Source organism: Desmodus rotundus, chromosome 5 (genome assembly GCF_022682495.2).
Source record: "Desmodus rotundus isolate HL8 chromosome 5, HLdesRot8A.1, whole genome shotgun sequence".
Classification (NCBI taxonomy): Eukaryota; Metazoa; Chordata; class Mammalia; order Chiroptera; family Phyllostomidae; genus Desmodus; species Desmodus rotundus.
In genome coordinates this window covers 106,734,162-106,749,250 of record NC_071391.1, presented here as the reverse complement: position 1 = coordinate 106,749,250, position 15,089 = coordinate 106,734,162, and the positions used below count along the sequence as shown (strand labels likewise).

Genomic DNA, 15,089 nt, shown 5'->3' with positions numbered 1-15,089 from the left:
CCAACCTTTTTAAAAAATTTAAACACTTTATGGGACTTTGGCCTTGCAATTGAAATAATGACTTTAAAGACAATAGTCTGCTATAGATTTACAAAACTCTACTTAAAAGTTTAAATTCAGAGGGTGAGAATTTGTGTGTATCATCCTTTCCTCAAGAGCAGGGCACTGGCTGGTGTGGCTCAGTGGATTAGGTGCCAGCCTGCGAACCAAAGGGTCAAAGGTTCAATTCCCAGTCAGATCACATGCCTGGGTTGTGGGCCAGGTCCCCAGTAGGGGGTGCTCAAGAGGCAACCACACACTGATGTTTCTCTCCCTCTCTTCCTCCCTTCCCCTCTCTCTAAAAATAAATAAATCTTTTTTAAAAAAGAAAGAAGATTGTCTAGAAAGCTCCCACTTGGTGCGTGAGTGGTAGATGGGCATGGAAAGCGGATTGAAAAGCATACGTCCTGCTCTGGTGCTCTCCTGGCACTGGTGGGGTTGTGGGTGAGCCCCACTCTTGTCTGGTCTGCAGTTTCTGAGTTTTCTACAACAAACAGTAAAAAATATGATAGAAGTTCTTTTGTAAATTAAAGGACATTTCCAGGCATTTAGGTCTTTAATGTTAAAGGTTTACATATTCCTTTTTCTGTGTTTTGAGGTTTTGGAACCCTAACCACCTCACCTCATCACAGTGAGTGGGCTCTGGGAGCAGGCGGGGAGGGGGTGGGCAGGCTGGAAGCAGTTATAAGAGGGAGAGGCGACACAGGCGTCTACTTGTTCATCCAGGAGGGAGTGAGGTAGGCCCCCGATCAGCTACCTTCACGGTGAGGCTGTGGCCTCTGCGGCATCTTAAAGGAGAGTGTCTTTCTCTTTTTGGTACACGGAAATAGGACTTTACTAGCATTGTTACAGGCGCTGCATGACATAGGGTCTGGCCCTTAGCATGCATAACACCAACTAAGCTTTGAGGAAATAAATCAGCACAAATCCAAACAACCTGAAATTTCAGATAAAAGTTGGATTCTCACCTTACAGAAAGATAAAAAGAAAACCCCTTTTTACATCTTAAGCAGCACAACATTTAAAATAGGAAAGTTTGCCCAATCACCTTCCCACCAGTCCTTGATCATGCCAGAGATTTCCTGATTAAAAAAAAAAAAGCAAAGATTTCATGCCTGTCTTTTATGGTACTTTATGTTCTCATTTTTTATTCTTCTAAGTTTTGAATTTTGTGAAAGTGCTAGCACAGTATTTATAAAAGCTAGTGTCTTGCATAGATGGAGCTGGAGTGAGGCAGGGCCCAGCTTGTATTCCTCTCTCTCGGAGCTGGGGAACGACGCTGTGGGGCCCGTGGGAATTGGCTGGCTCCTGTGGGGAGGGGAGGCCGGGCTGGGCTGGAGCTCCTTCTCACAGACATCCTCCAGAAGACACTGTGCCTCACCCCCACAGAGGGTGCAAGTGGCCCTGGTTTGGGCTGCGGTTACAGGTAGGATGGATAGAATGGACAAGACAGACTCAGGACTGAGGGCACAAGTTGCAGGCTTGTGGTCCACCAGCTTAAGGTACAGATTTTTTAAAAAAAGGTTTTATTTATTTATTTTTAGAGAGAGGGGAAGGGAGGGAGAGAAACATTAATTGGTTGCCGCTCCCATGCCCCCAACCAGGGACCTGGCCTGCAACCCAGGCATGTGCCCCAACTGGGAATCAAACCAGTGATTCCTAGTCTTTTGGTTTGGGGGACGATGCCCAACGTGCTGAGCCACACCAGTCAGGGCCTTATATCCCTTTTGAGGAAAGGATGTGAGTGTGGGAGTGAAAGCTTCTTCTCAGTGTGGGCAGGGAGCCTGAGGAGCAGCCTTGTCCTGTGGGAGAGCTCTGGAGTCCTGGAGATGGCCTCACCGGTCCTTACTTGGTTCCCCCCCTTTCAGCATCATATCTTTGCTGCGGACCTGTGTCCAGTTAATGGCAGAGTTGGAACCAGAGCCCAGGCCTACTATCCCAACCCACTGCCCATCCTGTTTCAACACGGATGGTTGGCCGGGTTCTTCCTGGTTTGGGGAGGCCTGGGAGCTGGGAAAAGTCAGCTGCCCCAGTCTCCTGGGCAGCTCCCTGACCCCTAGGTCCCACCAGCTGTCATTCAACTGGTCCCTGTGGGACAGGTCTGAGATGGGACAAACATTTCCTCCCCATTTTCTCCCCACTGCCTCCCACAGAGGCTTGTGATTGTAGGTTTCAGGAGCAGGGCTGGGCTTCCCCCTCAGATGGAAGAGGTAGACCCTGGGGTGTGAGCTCCAGGAGGGCAGAGGGCTCCCTGAGTTACTCACAGTTCTAGCCCTTGCCCCTGGAATGCGGCCTGGCTCCAGGACACTCGGTACGTTTTGAAAAGTGAGTTTAGAAATGAACAAATGACCGTTGTGTTAGGGGCTGGCTCTAAGCCGAATTGTAAAGTGGACCAAGTTTGCTCTCAGTGGGCTTCAAGTCCACTGTTGTGTTTGTCCCTCTGAGGGTCACAGAGGCTGCATGTGACCCACCCCTCTGTCCTAAGGTGATGGCTCTGAGAAGAGACAGAGGAAGGGAGAGTGTCTTGGAGGGAGGGTCAGTTGATGATGGAGTTCCTGTCAACATTTTGGGCAGCAAAGTCTGGTTTCCCCTGAGTTTCAGGAAAGGTTGGCCTTGGCCTGAATGCAGCAAATACTGAAGATCAGGGAGTGCAGAGGGTGAGCTGTGTGGCCTGTGAGGAGGAGGGAGCTCCCTGCAGCAGCGGCTGCCTCTTCCTGCTTGGGGAGCAGAGGGCCACCCTCCCAATGGGTGCAGGCCCCACCCCTCCCCGTCCCCTCAGCAGTGGGGGGCGTGGACTCACCTGGCACAGCTCTGAGTTCCCATCAGAAGTGGGGCTCCAGGACGCACTGGAGAGGACTGAATGTGGTTGTGCACACCCCCAGGGCCTGCCACAGGGACAGCGTTAGGGCCTTAGGCCCCACCCGCACTCCCTATTCTCAGCTCTGAGGGGCATGGGAGGCTCCTGAAGGGGCCAGTCTCACTTCAGCTGGCAGGTGCTCTTGCTGTGACCTCCTAGACCTCTCAGGCCACTCCCAGGCCATGGGGACTTTAGAGCCAGAGGAAATGGGATGCTCATCACAAGACACCCACTTTGAGTGCCCACCAAACATACATGGCTCCACGGACAACCCCACCCCACAGCACACATCAGAGCAAGCTCTTCTCCCTCTCAGACTCCTCCTTTCTCATTCTTTTGTGTCTTTTTCTTGAGCCCTCTGAGTCTGCCTTTTCTATATTAAACCAGTGAGGGGAGGCGGCTGTCCAGTGCCCAGGGAGTAGGGTCTCTGTGGATCACAGACCAGAGAAGGTGGGGGGCTGTGGGAGCTGAGGAAAGTAGAGGGACCACCTGGGAGGGGGGGCACACCTGGCAGGTGGTGCGGGCATCCCGGCCCCTGGCCATCAGGCTCTGCAGCTGCACGGAGTGTTGCTCCACAAACTGCTCACACTGAGGAAGGAGAAAGTCACTGTGCGGTGCACCCAGGCCCACCGCAGGATGCCCCTCCTTGCCACCCTGGCCTCTCCGTGGACCTGGGTGGCTCCAGGGCTCCCTCTGACCTGGTGTAGGTCCAGACATCAGCACCCTGAAGCAGTTGACATGGGCTGAAATGTAGGTTTCCGTTGGGAGACCTGGGCACCACCATCCCCTGCCCCCAAATTTCAGTTCTAGAAGAAATCTTAAAGCTCATCTTGTCCTTGAGCCGTGAGGTGGGCAGTGGGGGGCACTGACAGGAGAGCGCCGTGCAGGAAGCTGCCCCCTGGGATCTGTCTTACTTTACGGAGCTGTCATCCACTCTTAGGACTGGGACTCTAGGACCTCTCCTTTTGCAAATGGGTTTGTCCCCAGTGAGTCACACTGGGAGGAGGGATGGGACTGCGACAGGATCGGACCTCGGAGAGAAGACTAGGCCCTCTCCTGCTCCAGCTGGCCTTGGCATGGCTCATCTCCTGACAGAGAACAGGCCCCAGACCTCGTCCATGAGGGAGGCCTGCTGATCCTCTGAGCCCGTGCCTTTCGACCAGAGGCCACTCCTGACCATAGCAGGCTTTGCCCTATTACAGTCCCCTCATTGTTTAGCCCATGTCCTGTCTGAGCTCCTCCATGCCAGGGGTCTGGCTCACTCTGTGCATCTCTGGCTGGGAAGCCTTTCCTGGTTCAAACTGCGGGCAGGTGCTGGTTCCCGAGTTCCCGTTGTCTGCCCTGTACCTTTTGCCTGTCATTCTGGAAGCCGAGGCAAGCCTGGCGCATTGCCTGTGGCACCGCCTGCTCACTGCTGTTCCCTGCCTGGGTGGTCACGGACACGCAGACCTGGCACTTGGAGTCTTCTGGTGTCCATTCTCCCCACAGGGACTCCAGAGCGGTGAGGCCTAGACAGGAAACAGTCAAGGTCGCCCTGCAGAGGTGTTCAGTTCCTGTCCTCTCTGGTGCAGCGGAATCAGGGGGACGGGGGTCATGCAGGGCTGGGGAAGAGGGGCTGAGAGTAGGCAATGGCAGGGCTGGGGTGGCAGGCTCACCTGGGCCAGCTCCACTCTCCAGGGAGCACCGGAGGACGAGGCCGCAGACCAGCTGGGGCAGCATGCGACCCAGTAGCATGTCCAATAGGATGACAGTGTAGCGCTCGGCCAGGCACTGGCAGATGCCACCGGCCACCAGGGGCACCACGTGGCACACCTGGGCCACAACCGGGGCCAGGACACCCTGGGGTGGAGCCAAGAGAGGGTGGGGTGGAACCTTCCCTCGCAAGATCTACTCTGTGCCGGCGCCAGCTGGGCACTTTGTAGACATTCCCTTGTTCCCTTCCGAGAATTATGCTGTTTACCGATAAGGACACTGAGTGTCATAGAGTCCAGGGGACTTGCCCTGAGTCAATAAGTGAACACAGGAGCCAGGCTGTGGACCTAGCTCTGACTAAAGACTGAAATTGCTGAAAGGGTCACAGCTAACGCAGAGACATGAGCATCACCACCGTCACACGCAGCCTGGAGGGGCAGCAGAACCACATCTGTGTCTTCTCCCTCCTGGCCCACAGGATGGATTAGTTGGTGGCTCCCGGAGCCATCATGTCCCATGTTCCAGGAGCTCCGGGGAAAGCCAGGAGTTCCCCCACCCATCTCAGTTTCAAACACGAGATCTGAGCTGAAGGGCAGGGTGGGAGGCCACAAGAACGCGGGCTCTTGTCTTCACTCCTTGGTTCACTCAAGCGGCACGTGTGAAGGACCTGCATGTGACAAGCTGGCCTTGGCCCTGCTCCGGCTCGCAGCTCCTGCTAGGAGCAGGCACAGGGCAGCGTATGGGTGTGATACCTTTCACGAAATATACGCACCCGTTTGCATGGGAGCCCACACTTGGCCTCCAGACCATCCCATGCTGTCAAAGGCCGGCCCATCCACTTGTGCCCTGGGCTGCCCTGCCCCCTCCTTCACAAGGGCTTCACCCTGGATTATCTGTGCTCTCCTTCCTCATCACTTCACCCATCTGCCCACTGGTCGGTCTCACTGGCGTGTGAACATGCTAACACAGCTTCTGTCCTTAAAAAGACTCACCCATCTCTGCTCCCCTTCCCAAAACAACTTCTTGAAAGAGTTGTCCATACTGGCTGCTCCTTTTCTTTCCCTCCAGTCTCCCTGCAGCCCACTCCGCTTGGGCTTTTGTCCCCATCACTCTTCCAAAACAGCTCTCAAACTCACAACCTCTGTTGCCAATCCTCTGGTCATGACCTCCCAAACGTCTTGATCTCCCAGCAGCTTTTAGCCCAGGTGACCACTTCCTCCTTCTCCAAATACCTTCTTCTTTTGGCTTCCGTGCCATCATGCCATTGTGTCCCTGCACTTCACTGACTGTCCCTGCTCACGCTATTTCTCTGGCATTTGCCTTTGCTTGACTGAGCCTTCTCCTTCCCTCTGTCCACACCACATCCCCAATGATCCCACTCATTCCCTTGGACTTAAATCTCGTCCTTCGCCAGTGGTTCTCAGAGTGATGTCTCTGACCTGACCTTTTGTCTAAGGCTTGGGTATTCTGCCGCTTCTTGACATGTCCTCTTGTATGTTATGCAGGCATCTCAAACTTAACAATGGTAGGGAGAACTCCTTATTTTTTTTGCCCACATCTGTTTCTTCTCAAGTTTGTCCATCTCAGCGGGTGGCATTATCAAAGACCTGGTTCCTCAAGCCCATGTCACCATGGATTCCTCATTTGTCCTCACTCCCCAAGTTCCATTCATTACCAAGATCTGTTGAGCTGACCTCCCAAACGTGCCCTCGGCCTAACCTGCTAGTTCCATCTTCTGTCACTTCGATTCCTGCAGGAATCTAGATATTCTCCTTGCTTTCATTCTTGCATCTCACCTGCCCAATGCATTCTTCAAACAGCAGGAGAGTGGCCTTTCTGAAGTGTAAATCAGATCAGGCATTCCCTGCTTGAAACCCTTCACTAGCTGTAAATTGCATTCAGAATAAAATCCAGTGTTTCTTAACTCGGCTTAGACCTTCCTAGTGGCCCCGCTGTATCTAACCCTCTGCTCACTTCTCCCGTCACTCTCTGCCTGGCCTGCCTGCTGGGGCTGCACTGGCTTTCCTCAAGGTTGCCAAGCTCATCCTTGATTGATGCCCTTTGTCCACAAGGGCATCACCCTTGTGGGCTCACCCCTGGCCTTGTTGGCCTCTGGGTCTCAGTTTAGTGGTCACCTCCTCAGAGGCTCCCCCTGACCAACCACCTAACCCCCACTCTTGCATCCCTGTCCATCACCTCACTTCTTAGATATTTTTGGCGGGACTGGGCAATCTGAGCTGCCCTGCCAGCCCTTGGCCCTGGTGACCCTCACTCTGGCCACACCCACCCACCCAGCCATCCACCCACAGCCAGAACAATGCAGGAGACCTGGATTTTTCAAAAGACTCTCCTAGGTCCTAGAGTCCTGCAGCTGTGAGAGGTTACCAGGCCCTGATTATGGGTCTCTAAGGAGGTGGCCTGACACTCAGAGTAAATAGCAATAAGGAAAGCCAAGTTTGGCCCTGGCTGGGTGGCTTACTTGGTTGGAACATCATCCCATGCACCAAAAGGTTGCAGGTTCGATTCCCAGTTCGGGCACGAATGAGAGGCAACCAGCCGATGTTTCTCTCTCACATTGATGTTTCTCTCTCTCTCTCTCTTTCTCTCCCCAATTCCTCTCTCTAAAATCAATGAAAACATGTCCTTGTGTGAGGGGGGGAAACAAAAGCCCAATTTGGAGGTGACCAGGTTGTTTTTCACAGGCTCTTTTCCTAGGATGGACCAGTTGTCACATCTCCTAGCTATGGGGGACCGAAGGAGGGCGGCAGTGGGCCCAGCCCCTTCTGGAAGGACCTACCATGGCTGCCAGCATGGGTTGGGCTATTGACCCCACCAGGGGCCGCCTTGGCCCAGAGCCTCCTGCTCAGAGTCTGACCTCTGCCACCTCCTCTCTCACCGGCCTGCATCCTAATCGTGCAGGCTGGCCCCAACCTCTGCCTGTCCACGGGTGCCCACCCCATATGGAACCTTGCAGCAGAAATGTGTTGGGATTAGGGAGGGCTTTGTGGGGAGTTGCGGCCAGGGATGTAGCTTGGGGTCTCCTCAGGGGCTTGCCCAAAGAGTAGAGAACTGCTCTCTGCATCTGTTTTAATTCTCTGCTCGGAATCTATCTCTTTCTGATAAAACCTCTACCACAGTGCAAACCTGGGAGGGCGGGTACCTCGTCTGCTGCTGTGAGCCCTTAGTGATCAGCTGGCCTGCCGATCTAGGAAGGACTGATGGGGCAGAACGCCTCCTCACTTGGGCCCCATTTCAGGGCAGGACAGCACTGGGCGATGGTCATTACAGGTCTGGAAGATTCCAAATTGGGCTCAGGTAGGGAGGGGAGTCCATCTTTGGAAGTTCTTTTGAAAAATTAAAGTGTGTGTTCTGCAGAGACCCCCGGAGACTTTCCCCCATCAGTTGCTGAGCTGCTGGAGGGCAAGACGGGGTCTCGTCCGTTTTTGTGCTTTGACACCTGCATGGTCCCTGGCTGGCTTATAGTGGGGGACTAACATTAGTTGGATGAACTCTAGGCCTGGCACCTGCTGGGCCTGAGCCAGAGCACCAGGGTCCCTGGGTTGGGGGCAATGCACGAATGGCTCTCCTCCTAGCTTCTGGCAGCCAGCTGGCCCCTGTCGGAGGTGTGAGGAGGGGTGTGGGGAAGTGGAGCTGTGGGGATCCTCACCTTGGGAATCACAGCTTGGACCCGATTGAGCAAAGTCCTGCAGAGCCAGCAGTAGGGGAGGGGGATGGGGAACTGCTGCTCAGAGACATCCTAGAGGAGAGAATGACAGGTGGAAGTCAGGTGGCCACCAGGGAAGGCATCCTCCAGGCTCCTCTTCTGCTCCTTCTGCCTCAGGCCCTACCTAGAGCTGCTCATTTCCCTTCCAGTTTTGCCCCCACCCAGGGCCTAAGTGCTCTTGGTCTTCGGCTGTGTCCTAGCTCTCTGCATCCCCACCAGGGTGGGGCCTCCCTCACCTGTGTCTGAGGCCCCGGCGGCTCCTGGAGGGCCCTGGGCAGCACCGGAAGGACCAGCCTGTTCAGCAGAGGGTCCGACAGCTCCGGCTCCAGCCCTGGCTCTGGACGCCCAGGTTTACACAAGCCCAGGTGCTCGCAGATGGCCCTTGGGTTCTGGGGAACAATGCAGGGTGAGGGGGTGATTAGGGTGGCAGAGGGACCCCCATTCCTGCTCAGGCTGGCTCAAGGACTCAGGGACTAGGTCCACTGCCTTTGGCCTGGGATGGCAGGGGCAGGCTGGGTGGGGCTGTGGGTTAGAACTCTGTGGTGGGGGTGGAGAGACAATGAGGCAGAGATGGGGCTATGTGGGACTTTGGGACAGGCACCTGTCCCAAAGGGAATGTGTGTGAATGAGCGTGAGCGTGTATGTTTGTCAGAACAAATGAGTGTATGTATGTGTGTGCTTGTATGTGTGAGTGGGTAATGGGTGGGTTTTGTGTGAGACTGAGTGTGTGCATGAGTGTGTGACTGGGCGTATGCTTATGTGAAGGGTGTGTAGTGTTTGTAAGTGTGCAGGCTGCCTGGGTACAGTGGAGCAATGGGGCTGTGAACTGGGCGCCTGGCTGAGAGGCACGGCATCTCCTGGACTGGTTGTGGGCAGGGTGTGTGTGTGGTGGGCTGGGGTGCGGAGTCTGGGCCTGTGTGGGCAGGCAGGTCGGCAGGCCCTCACGATCTGGCTTTGCAAGTAGTCGATGACCAGCGGGAAGTAGACTTCGACCACGTGGCGGCATCGGGGCACCAACAGCTTCAAGGGGAGGACGTCACACTCGTTCTCCAGAAACTTCCGTATCGTGTCCTGGAAAGCAGGCGGGAGCCAGTGAGGGTGGAGAGAGCACAGTCAGCCTGGCCTCCCAGAGGTCAGCCTCTGCCCAAGGCCTGCACACAGGGTCACCACCTGGCAGACTGGTCACCCCTTTCCCAGGGCACTGGAGTTCCAAGAGTGCGAAGGAGTAAGTAGTTGGGCACAGGTAGGTCCCCTTTACCCTCAGGGACAACCATCTCTGGCTGGGCTGCTGAGCTCACTCCCTGAGCCCTCTCTTGGCCAGCAGATGCCTGGAGTCCCCAGGCAACCTCAGGGCTCACCCCTGGCCAGGAAATGGCCCCTTTAAGGGGCTAACCTCTTCTTCCTGCTCTGTCCCCCATCTCTTGGCCCCCAAGCTTCATCCAGGGTCTGGGCATTATTACCTGGAAAATGGCCTCCTTGGTCATCTTGGTGAGGATGTTGATGATGTCGTTGCATTCCTGGCACAGGTCATCCTGAGGAGGGGCACCCCAAAATGGGGGACATGAGTGGAGGCTCTTTCAGGCAGAGGACGACAAGGCACTCCAAAGCACAGGGGTAGAACCATCACATTCTATCCCACCCCGTCCTGTCCCCTAAGGGGTCCCCAACCCCCCACACCCATCCAGAGCCCACCCAGCATGCTCTCCCCCAGCCCTTAGTCCCAGCGTGTGATACTCACGGCTCCCGCATGTCCCCAGACCTCCTGCAGGCAGTGCCCCAGTGCTCTGCACTGCAATGCTTGCTCCAGGCTTTGGCACCAAAACTCAGGGCCCTGGGCACAGGCCTGGGATGAGGTGGTCCCTACAGCTTCTGTTTGGGGCCAGAGCAACCTTGGGATCCAAGCCACACCTGGCACCTGACCTCACCCACCCTCCAAACCCACTTTCTTTAAAAAAATTTTTTTTAAAAGATTTTATTTATTCATTGTTTTAGAGAGGGTAAGGGAAAGAGAAAGAGAGGGAGAGAAACATCAGTGTGTGGTTGCCTCTCATGTGCCCCCCCCATCAAGAATCTGGCCCACAACCCAGGAATGTGCCCTAGACTGGGAATTGAACTGGCAGCCCTTTGGTTCGCAGGCTGATGCTCAATCCACTGAGCCACACCAGCCAGGGCTCCAAACCCACTTTCATTGGTAGTACATGGCCATTAACCATGCTGGAGTCAGCAGCTGCTCTAGTGCCCGCCGACTGTGGGCCACAGGACAAGCCCTGGGCAGCTCTGAGCCTCAGCTTCCTCATCTTTAAGATGTGGATGAGATGCAGACTAGGGAAAGGTGGGCACAGAGCCAGAGCTCAGTAAGTGGGGGAAATGGCCTTGATGCCCCTCAACACCTGGCCCCAGGTAGGAGAGAGGTGAGGAGAGGCTGGGGAAACTCACCAGCCCCTGGGCCACAGAGTGTGGGCAGCAGCAGCAGCCACAGCAGCAGGTGTGACTTGGCCATGACACCTCCACAGCCTGGACACCCTGCTTGAGGTGAGGGCCCTTATAGCTGCGGGCGAGGATGCGGGGGCAGGGCTGTGTGGGGGCACTGGTGACTCAGGGTTTGCCTTTGTCCTGGAGAGCCCTTCAGGTCCTTTGATCTCCCCTTTCCCAGCAGAGACACTCCTGCTGCTTGCCCACCTTGCCCCCACCCCACCCCGCCCCCTGCCTCCCCACCTGAAGCCTGTTCCTGTTCCCCTTGCCCCCTGCCACCCTAACTCCCATGGGCCTGGACACCTGGTTCCCTCCACCCAGGAGGCTCCTGAGCCTCTGCATCTTGTCCCTTCTCTTTGAGCTATGGGAAAGAAATGGAGGCAAGGCCAGGGCAGCCAGAGTGAGCCCCTCCCATCGCTACCCCAAGCCTCTTGGGCTTCCTCTGTTCCTGAGCAAAGCTCTTAAGAGCTTCCTGCCTGGCTCTTGACTCAGGGCAAGTGCCAGAGGGGCAAGCCGGGACCCTGCTAGGCCACACCCCCCCCACTCCATCCTTACCTTTCCCCGAGAAAACTCCTGTTTCTATGGACACATGGTTGGCCTTAGTGGGGAGAGTGTTGACGTGAAACAAAGAGGAAGCTAAAAGCCAGGGAAACTGAATGCAAGGACGTAGGGGCTGAGATTCCCAGAGTGGCTATTGGGCAGCCCTATCCAGGGGATGCTGCCATGTCCCCCGGGTAGGGGCTGGGGCGCAGCGGGTGGTTCGGGAGAAAGAAACCGTCCTCTGCAGCTGCAGAGGCTCTCGGGCAGGCCCACGGGGCAGGGCACACCTGAGGGAAAGCACACCATCTGCCACGGGGCAGACGCTGTTGCCAGCGGAGGGAGGACAGCTTTAGCTCTTTGCCACCACGGTGGGGGGGGGGCAGTTTATAGGATGGAGAGGGAGCCCTCGAGACTCCGGGAAGTGCTCTGACACTCATGGTGCAGCCAGGGCAGGGATTATTGCCGCGACATCCTCAAGGTCATACAGGGGTTCATTCGTGTTGGCCTCAAGTTTCAGTTTGCCTCAGGCCCTTGTCAGCACGACAAACACAGCGGTGATGATGAGAATCCACCAAGGGTGTGTGTAAATGTGTGAGCAAAGATTGGGAACCCTGGCAGTCGCATACGGGCTCAAGGAGTGGGACTGAAATGTGCTTGTAGTTTCGTGTTAAACAAATGGTACCTGGGGTGGATACAGTCAGGCCTGGCGGACCAGGAGAGCAGGGATTGGTGGGTGGTTACCTGGGGTGCCGTATGGATCCGGGTAGTGTAACCGCTATAACAAAGAGCCCTGGAGTCCCCTGGCTTTCCATGGTACGTACTTATTTCTTACCCACGTCGAAATGCAGAGCAGCGGGTGAGGCTCTGGTCCACACAGTCATTCAGGGCTCCAGGAGCATCCCTCTCCAGGCCTGCCTTCCCCCAGGGCCTAGAGTCCTCCCTGGAGCATCTGGCTAGCAGGTCACAGAGAGAAAGAAGGGCAGATAGTGAGGGAGGTTTGGGGGCCAGGCCTGGGAGTGGCGTCCTTCATTTCTGCTGTCAGTTCATTGACCAGAACTCAGTCACATGTGCCCACCAAGCCATGGGGAGGGCTGGCAAATGTGATGCTCCTGTGTCCCTGGGGGTGAAGGAAAAGTTACGAAGATGCATAGTGTTGGTGCCTATACTACATCGTGAGTGCACTTTATGCCACTGAACTCTACACTTAGAAATGGTTAAAATGGTAAATTTTGTGTTATCCATATTTTATCAACAATTTTTTTAAATTGGGGGAGAGTGTGTGGGTGAGAGAGAGAAAGAGAGACAGGAGGCAAGCTGGGGGTGGAGGAGAGTTTTGTTGTTCTTTCTTTTAAAAAAGATTTTATTTATTTAATTTTTTAGAGAGAGGGGAAGGGAGGGAGAAAGAGAGGGAGAGAAACACAAAGTGTGAGAGAAACATTAATCAGTTGCCTGTCACACACCCCCAGCTTGGGACCTGGCCTGCAACCCAGGCGTGTGCCCTGACTGGGAATCTAACCGGCGACCTTTTTGTTCAATCCACTGAGCCTCACCAGCTGGGCGTTTTCCTTTTTGACTGTGAGGAATGTGAGGCTCTGAAGTACGGGACTTGAGAGAACTGGGGGCTGAGGCAGAAGGGGATCAGTGAAGTGTTGTTGCAGGTTACACATTAAAAGCTTTTTAGGTCCTTTGAGAGGTGCAAGTGAAGAGCAGAATTGCTTTTCATTCTTTTTGTGGTTTGGGGCTACATTTCTGCGGTGTTCTCTGGGGGTGAGTCATCAGACTTTCCTCCCCTCTCCCACAGTGGGAGGCATCTCAGAGCAGAACAGGCTCTGGGAGTCCACAGTGAGTGACACTTGGCTTCAGGGGCAGGGATGTTCTCTCAACATCGGTCAGGTGTCCCTTCTCTCAGGGCTCTGGCTGAAGCTTATTTGTTTGTCCCCCCCATCGGGTATGCCCTCCTCTCTGTCTCTAAATGGACATGTTCCATGGAAGGAAATGTGCTTTATTTATTGTTGATTCTCAGGACCCAGCATGGTGCTGGGAGCATGGTGGCTACCTTGCCGAATGACTACCCTTTCCTTTTTCTTTTTTGCTAATAGAATCCAAATTTTGTTCAGGTTCTGGGTGTTTTGGAGAGCTGATTTTTTGCCCCAGCCCCAGGGATGCACCAATAATAGGCCATGCCCTTTGCCAGTAATCACTCTGGGGTGAGCATGTGTTCAAGTTCCAGCTGACCAGCAGGGGTAGGTGCACTTCTGGGAAATGCTTCCTTCCTGGTCAAAAGAGACAGACGGAGAGGAATGCCTCTGGGTCCCTTTGGACGCTCCTACGCAAAGCTGGAATGTTGGAGCGCTAGCAGCCATTCCATCTGAAGGAGGGAGAAATGAGAGAAGCCCAGAGAGACGACTCAGAGCCCTGACCTGGCTGAGCTACCAATTTAATGACTCCTGAACCATTTTGTCCTGTTTGTACATTTTCTCATCAGATATTCTGTCATGGGCAGCTCAAGTCATGTTAACAAAGGCATAAGGAAGGAAAGATAGAAGGAATAAGGAAAGAAAGAAGGAAATTAAAAAGGAAGGAATGGAGGGAGGAAGAGAAGAAGGAAGGAGGGAGGGAGGGGGAGAAGGAAGGAAGGAAAGGAGGAAAAAAGGGAGCGAGAGAGGAAGGAAGGAAGAGGGAAGTAAGTCCATTCTTTCCATCCTTTACATGCAGATTAAATTCCATGTCCTCCAAGGAGGACTCCCAGGTTCTTCCCACCTGGAGCCATCTCTCCCGCCTCCTGCTGCCATCTGCCCTTCGTGACCACTTACAGCACTGCCAAGCTCATGTGTCCATTTGACTAGGAGGCCACAACTAGAGCCTCAGACATGACCCCTCCTGGGGTCCACACACCTTTGGTTCTGCCCAGTGCCTGGGTTGGTGACCTGCGATGCAGAAGCACAGGGGTCTGGGGAACTCTTGGGAGAATCCTATCCCTAAGGGATGAGGGAGTCTGCCAGACTCGTCCTTCAACAAAGCCTCAGTTATCAGAAGAGAGGTGAGGTGGGGTGGTGGAAATCTGAGCTTATTTTTTTAAAAATCCTCACCCGAAGACTTGTTTATTGACTAGAGAGAGAGGAGGAGGGAAGAGAGAGGGAAGGGGGGAATGGAGGAGGGAGAGAGAGAGAGAGAGAGAGAGAGAGAGAGAGAGAGAGAGAGAAACAACAATGTGAGAGAGAAACATCCATCGATTGCCTCCTGTAAGCCCCAACTGGGGATTGAACCTGCAACAACATTTTGGTGTACAGGACGATGCTCCAATCAACTGAGCCACAGGGCAGGAAGTTGGGCTTTTTATGACATTAGTCATCCACCAGCCCAACCCTTTCCTCTCAAACAAGACCTGGGATCTAGGAAAGGAGAGAGTAGAGAGAGCTGTCCCAACAACACCTTTGTGAGTGGCTGGGATGTGAGGATGTCATGGATCGCATGACCCAAGAAAAGTATTGATGGGAAAAGCATTTCTTTCATTGTGGACAACAGAATGTGCCCAGAGATGGCCAGAGATACTTGGGAGTGAAGGAGACTTTTAAGGGATGAAGTTCTCGCAATAGCTGGAAGGGACCCTGAAAGTTCAAGTTATTACTCTGGCATTGCCTCCATTTTTAAGCCTGTGTTGTGACAACCTAAAGAGATAATGCTTCTTCTATTCATTTATTTATCTTTTATTCATGCATTCAATTAAAAATACATAGTTAACAATATGTCATGTACTATTCTAGA

At 54.3% G+C, this 15,089-nt stretch overlaps 1 protein-coding gene across 1 annotated transcript; it reads right to left on the bottom strand.

The window, feature by feature from the left end:
* Positions 1–1,329: 1,329 nt before the first annotated feature.
* Positions 1,330–10,812, bottom strand: SFTPB (surfactant protein B). The gene is made up of 11 exons (XM_045193885.2): positions 10,749–10,812; positions 10,051–10,178; positions 9,773–9,844; positions 9,258–9,383; positions 8,549–8,701; positions 8,256–8,345; positions 4,544–4,735; positions 4,244–4,387; positions 3,404–3,484; positions 2,840–2,924; positions 1,330–1,453 (listed from the first exon to the last, which is right to left on the bottom strand). Exons 1-10 carry the CDS (start codon positions 10,810–10,812, stop codon positions 2,862–2,864), a joined length of 1,113 nt encoding a protein of 370 aa, XP_045049820.2. The 3' UTR covers positions 1,330–1,453; positions 2,840–2,861.
* Positions 10,813–15,089: the final 4,277 nt, after the last annotated feature.

Bases quoted from the DNA above. Each gene is read 5' to 3' on its own strand.
- SFTPB (XM_045193885.2), bottom strand. From the start codon at position 10,812: ATGGCCAAGTCACACCTGCTGCTGTGGCTGCTGCTGCTGCCCACACTC. The intron at 9,384-9,772 runs GTAATAATGCCC...CCTGCTTTCCAG, and splicing joins CCAAGGAGGCCATTTTCCAG to GACACGATACGGAAGTTTCT. The intron at 4,736-8,255 runs GTGAGGATCCCC...GCTCCACCCCAG, and splicing joins TCCAAGCTGTGATTCCCAAG to GGTGTCCTGGCCCCGGTTGT.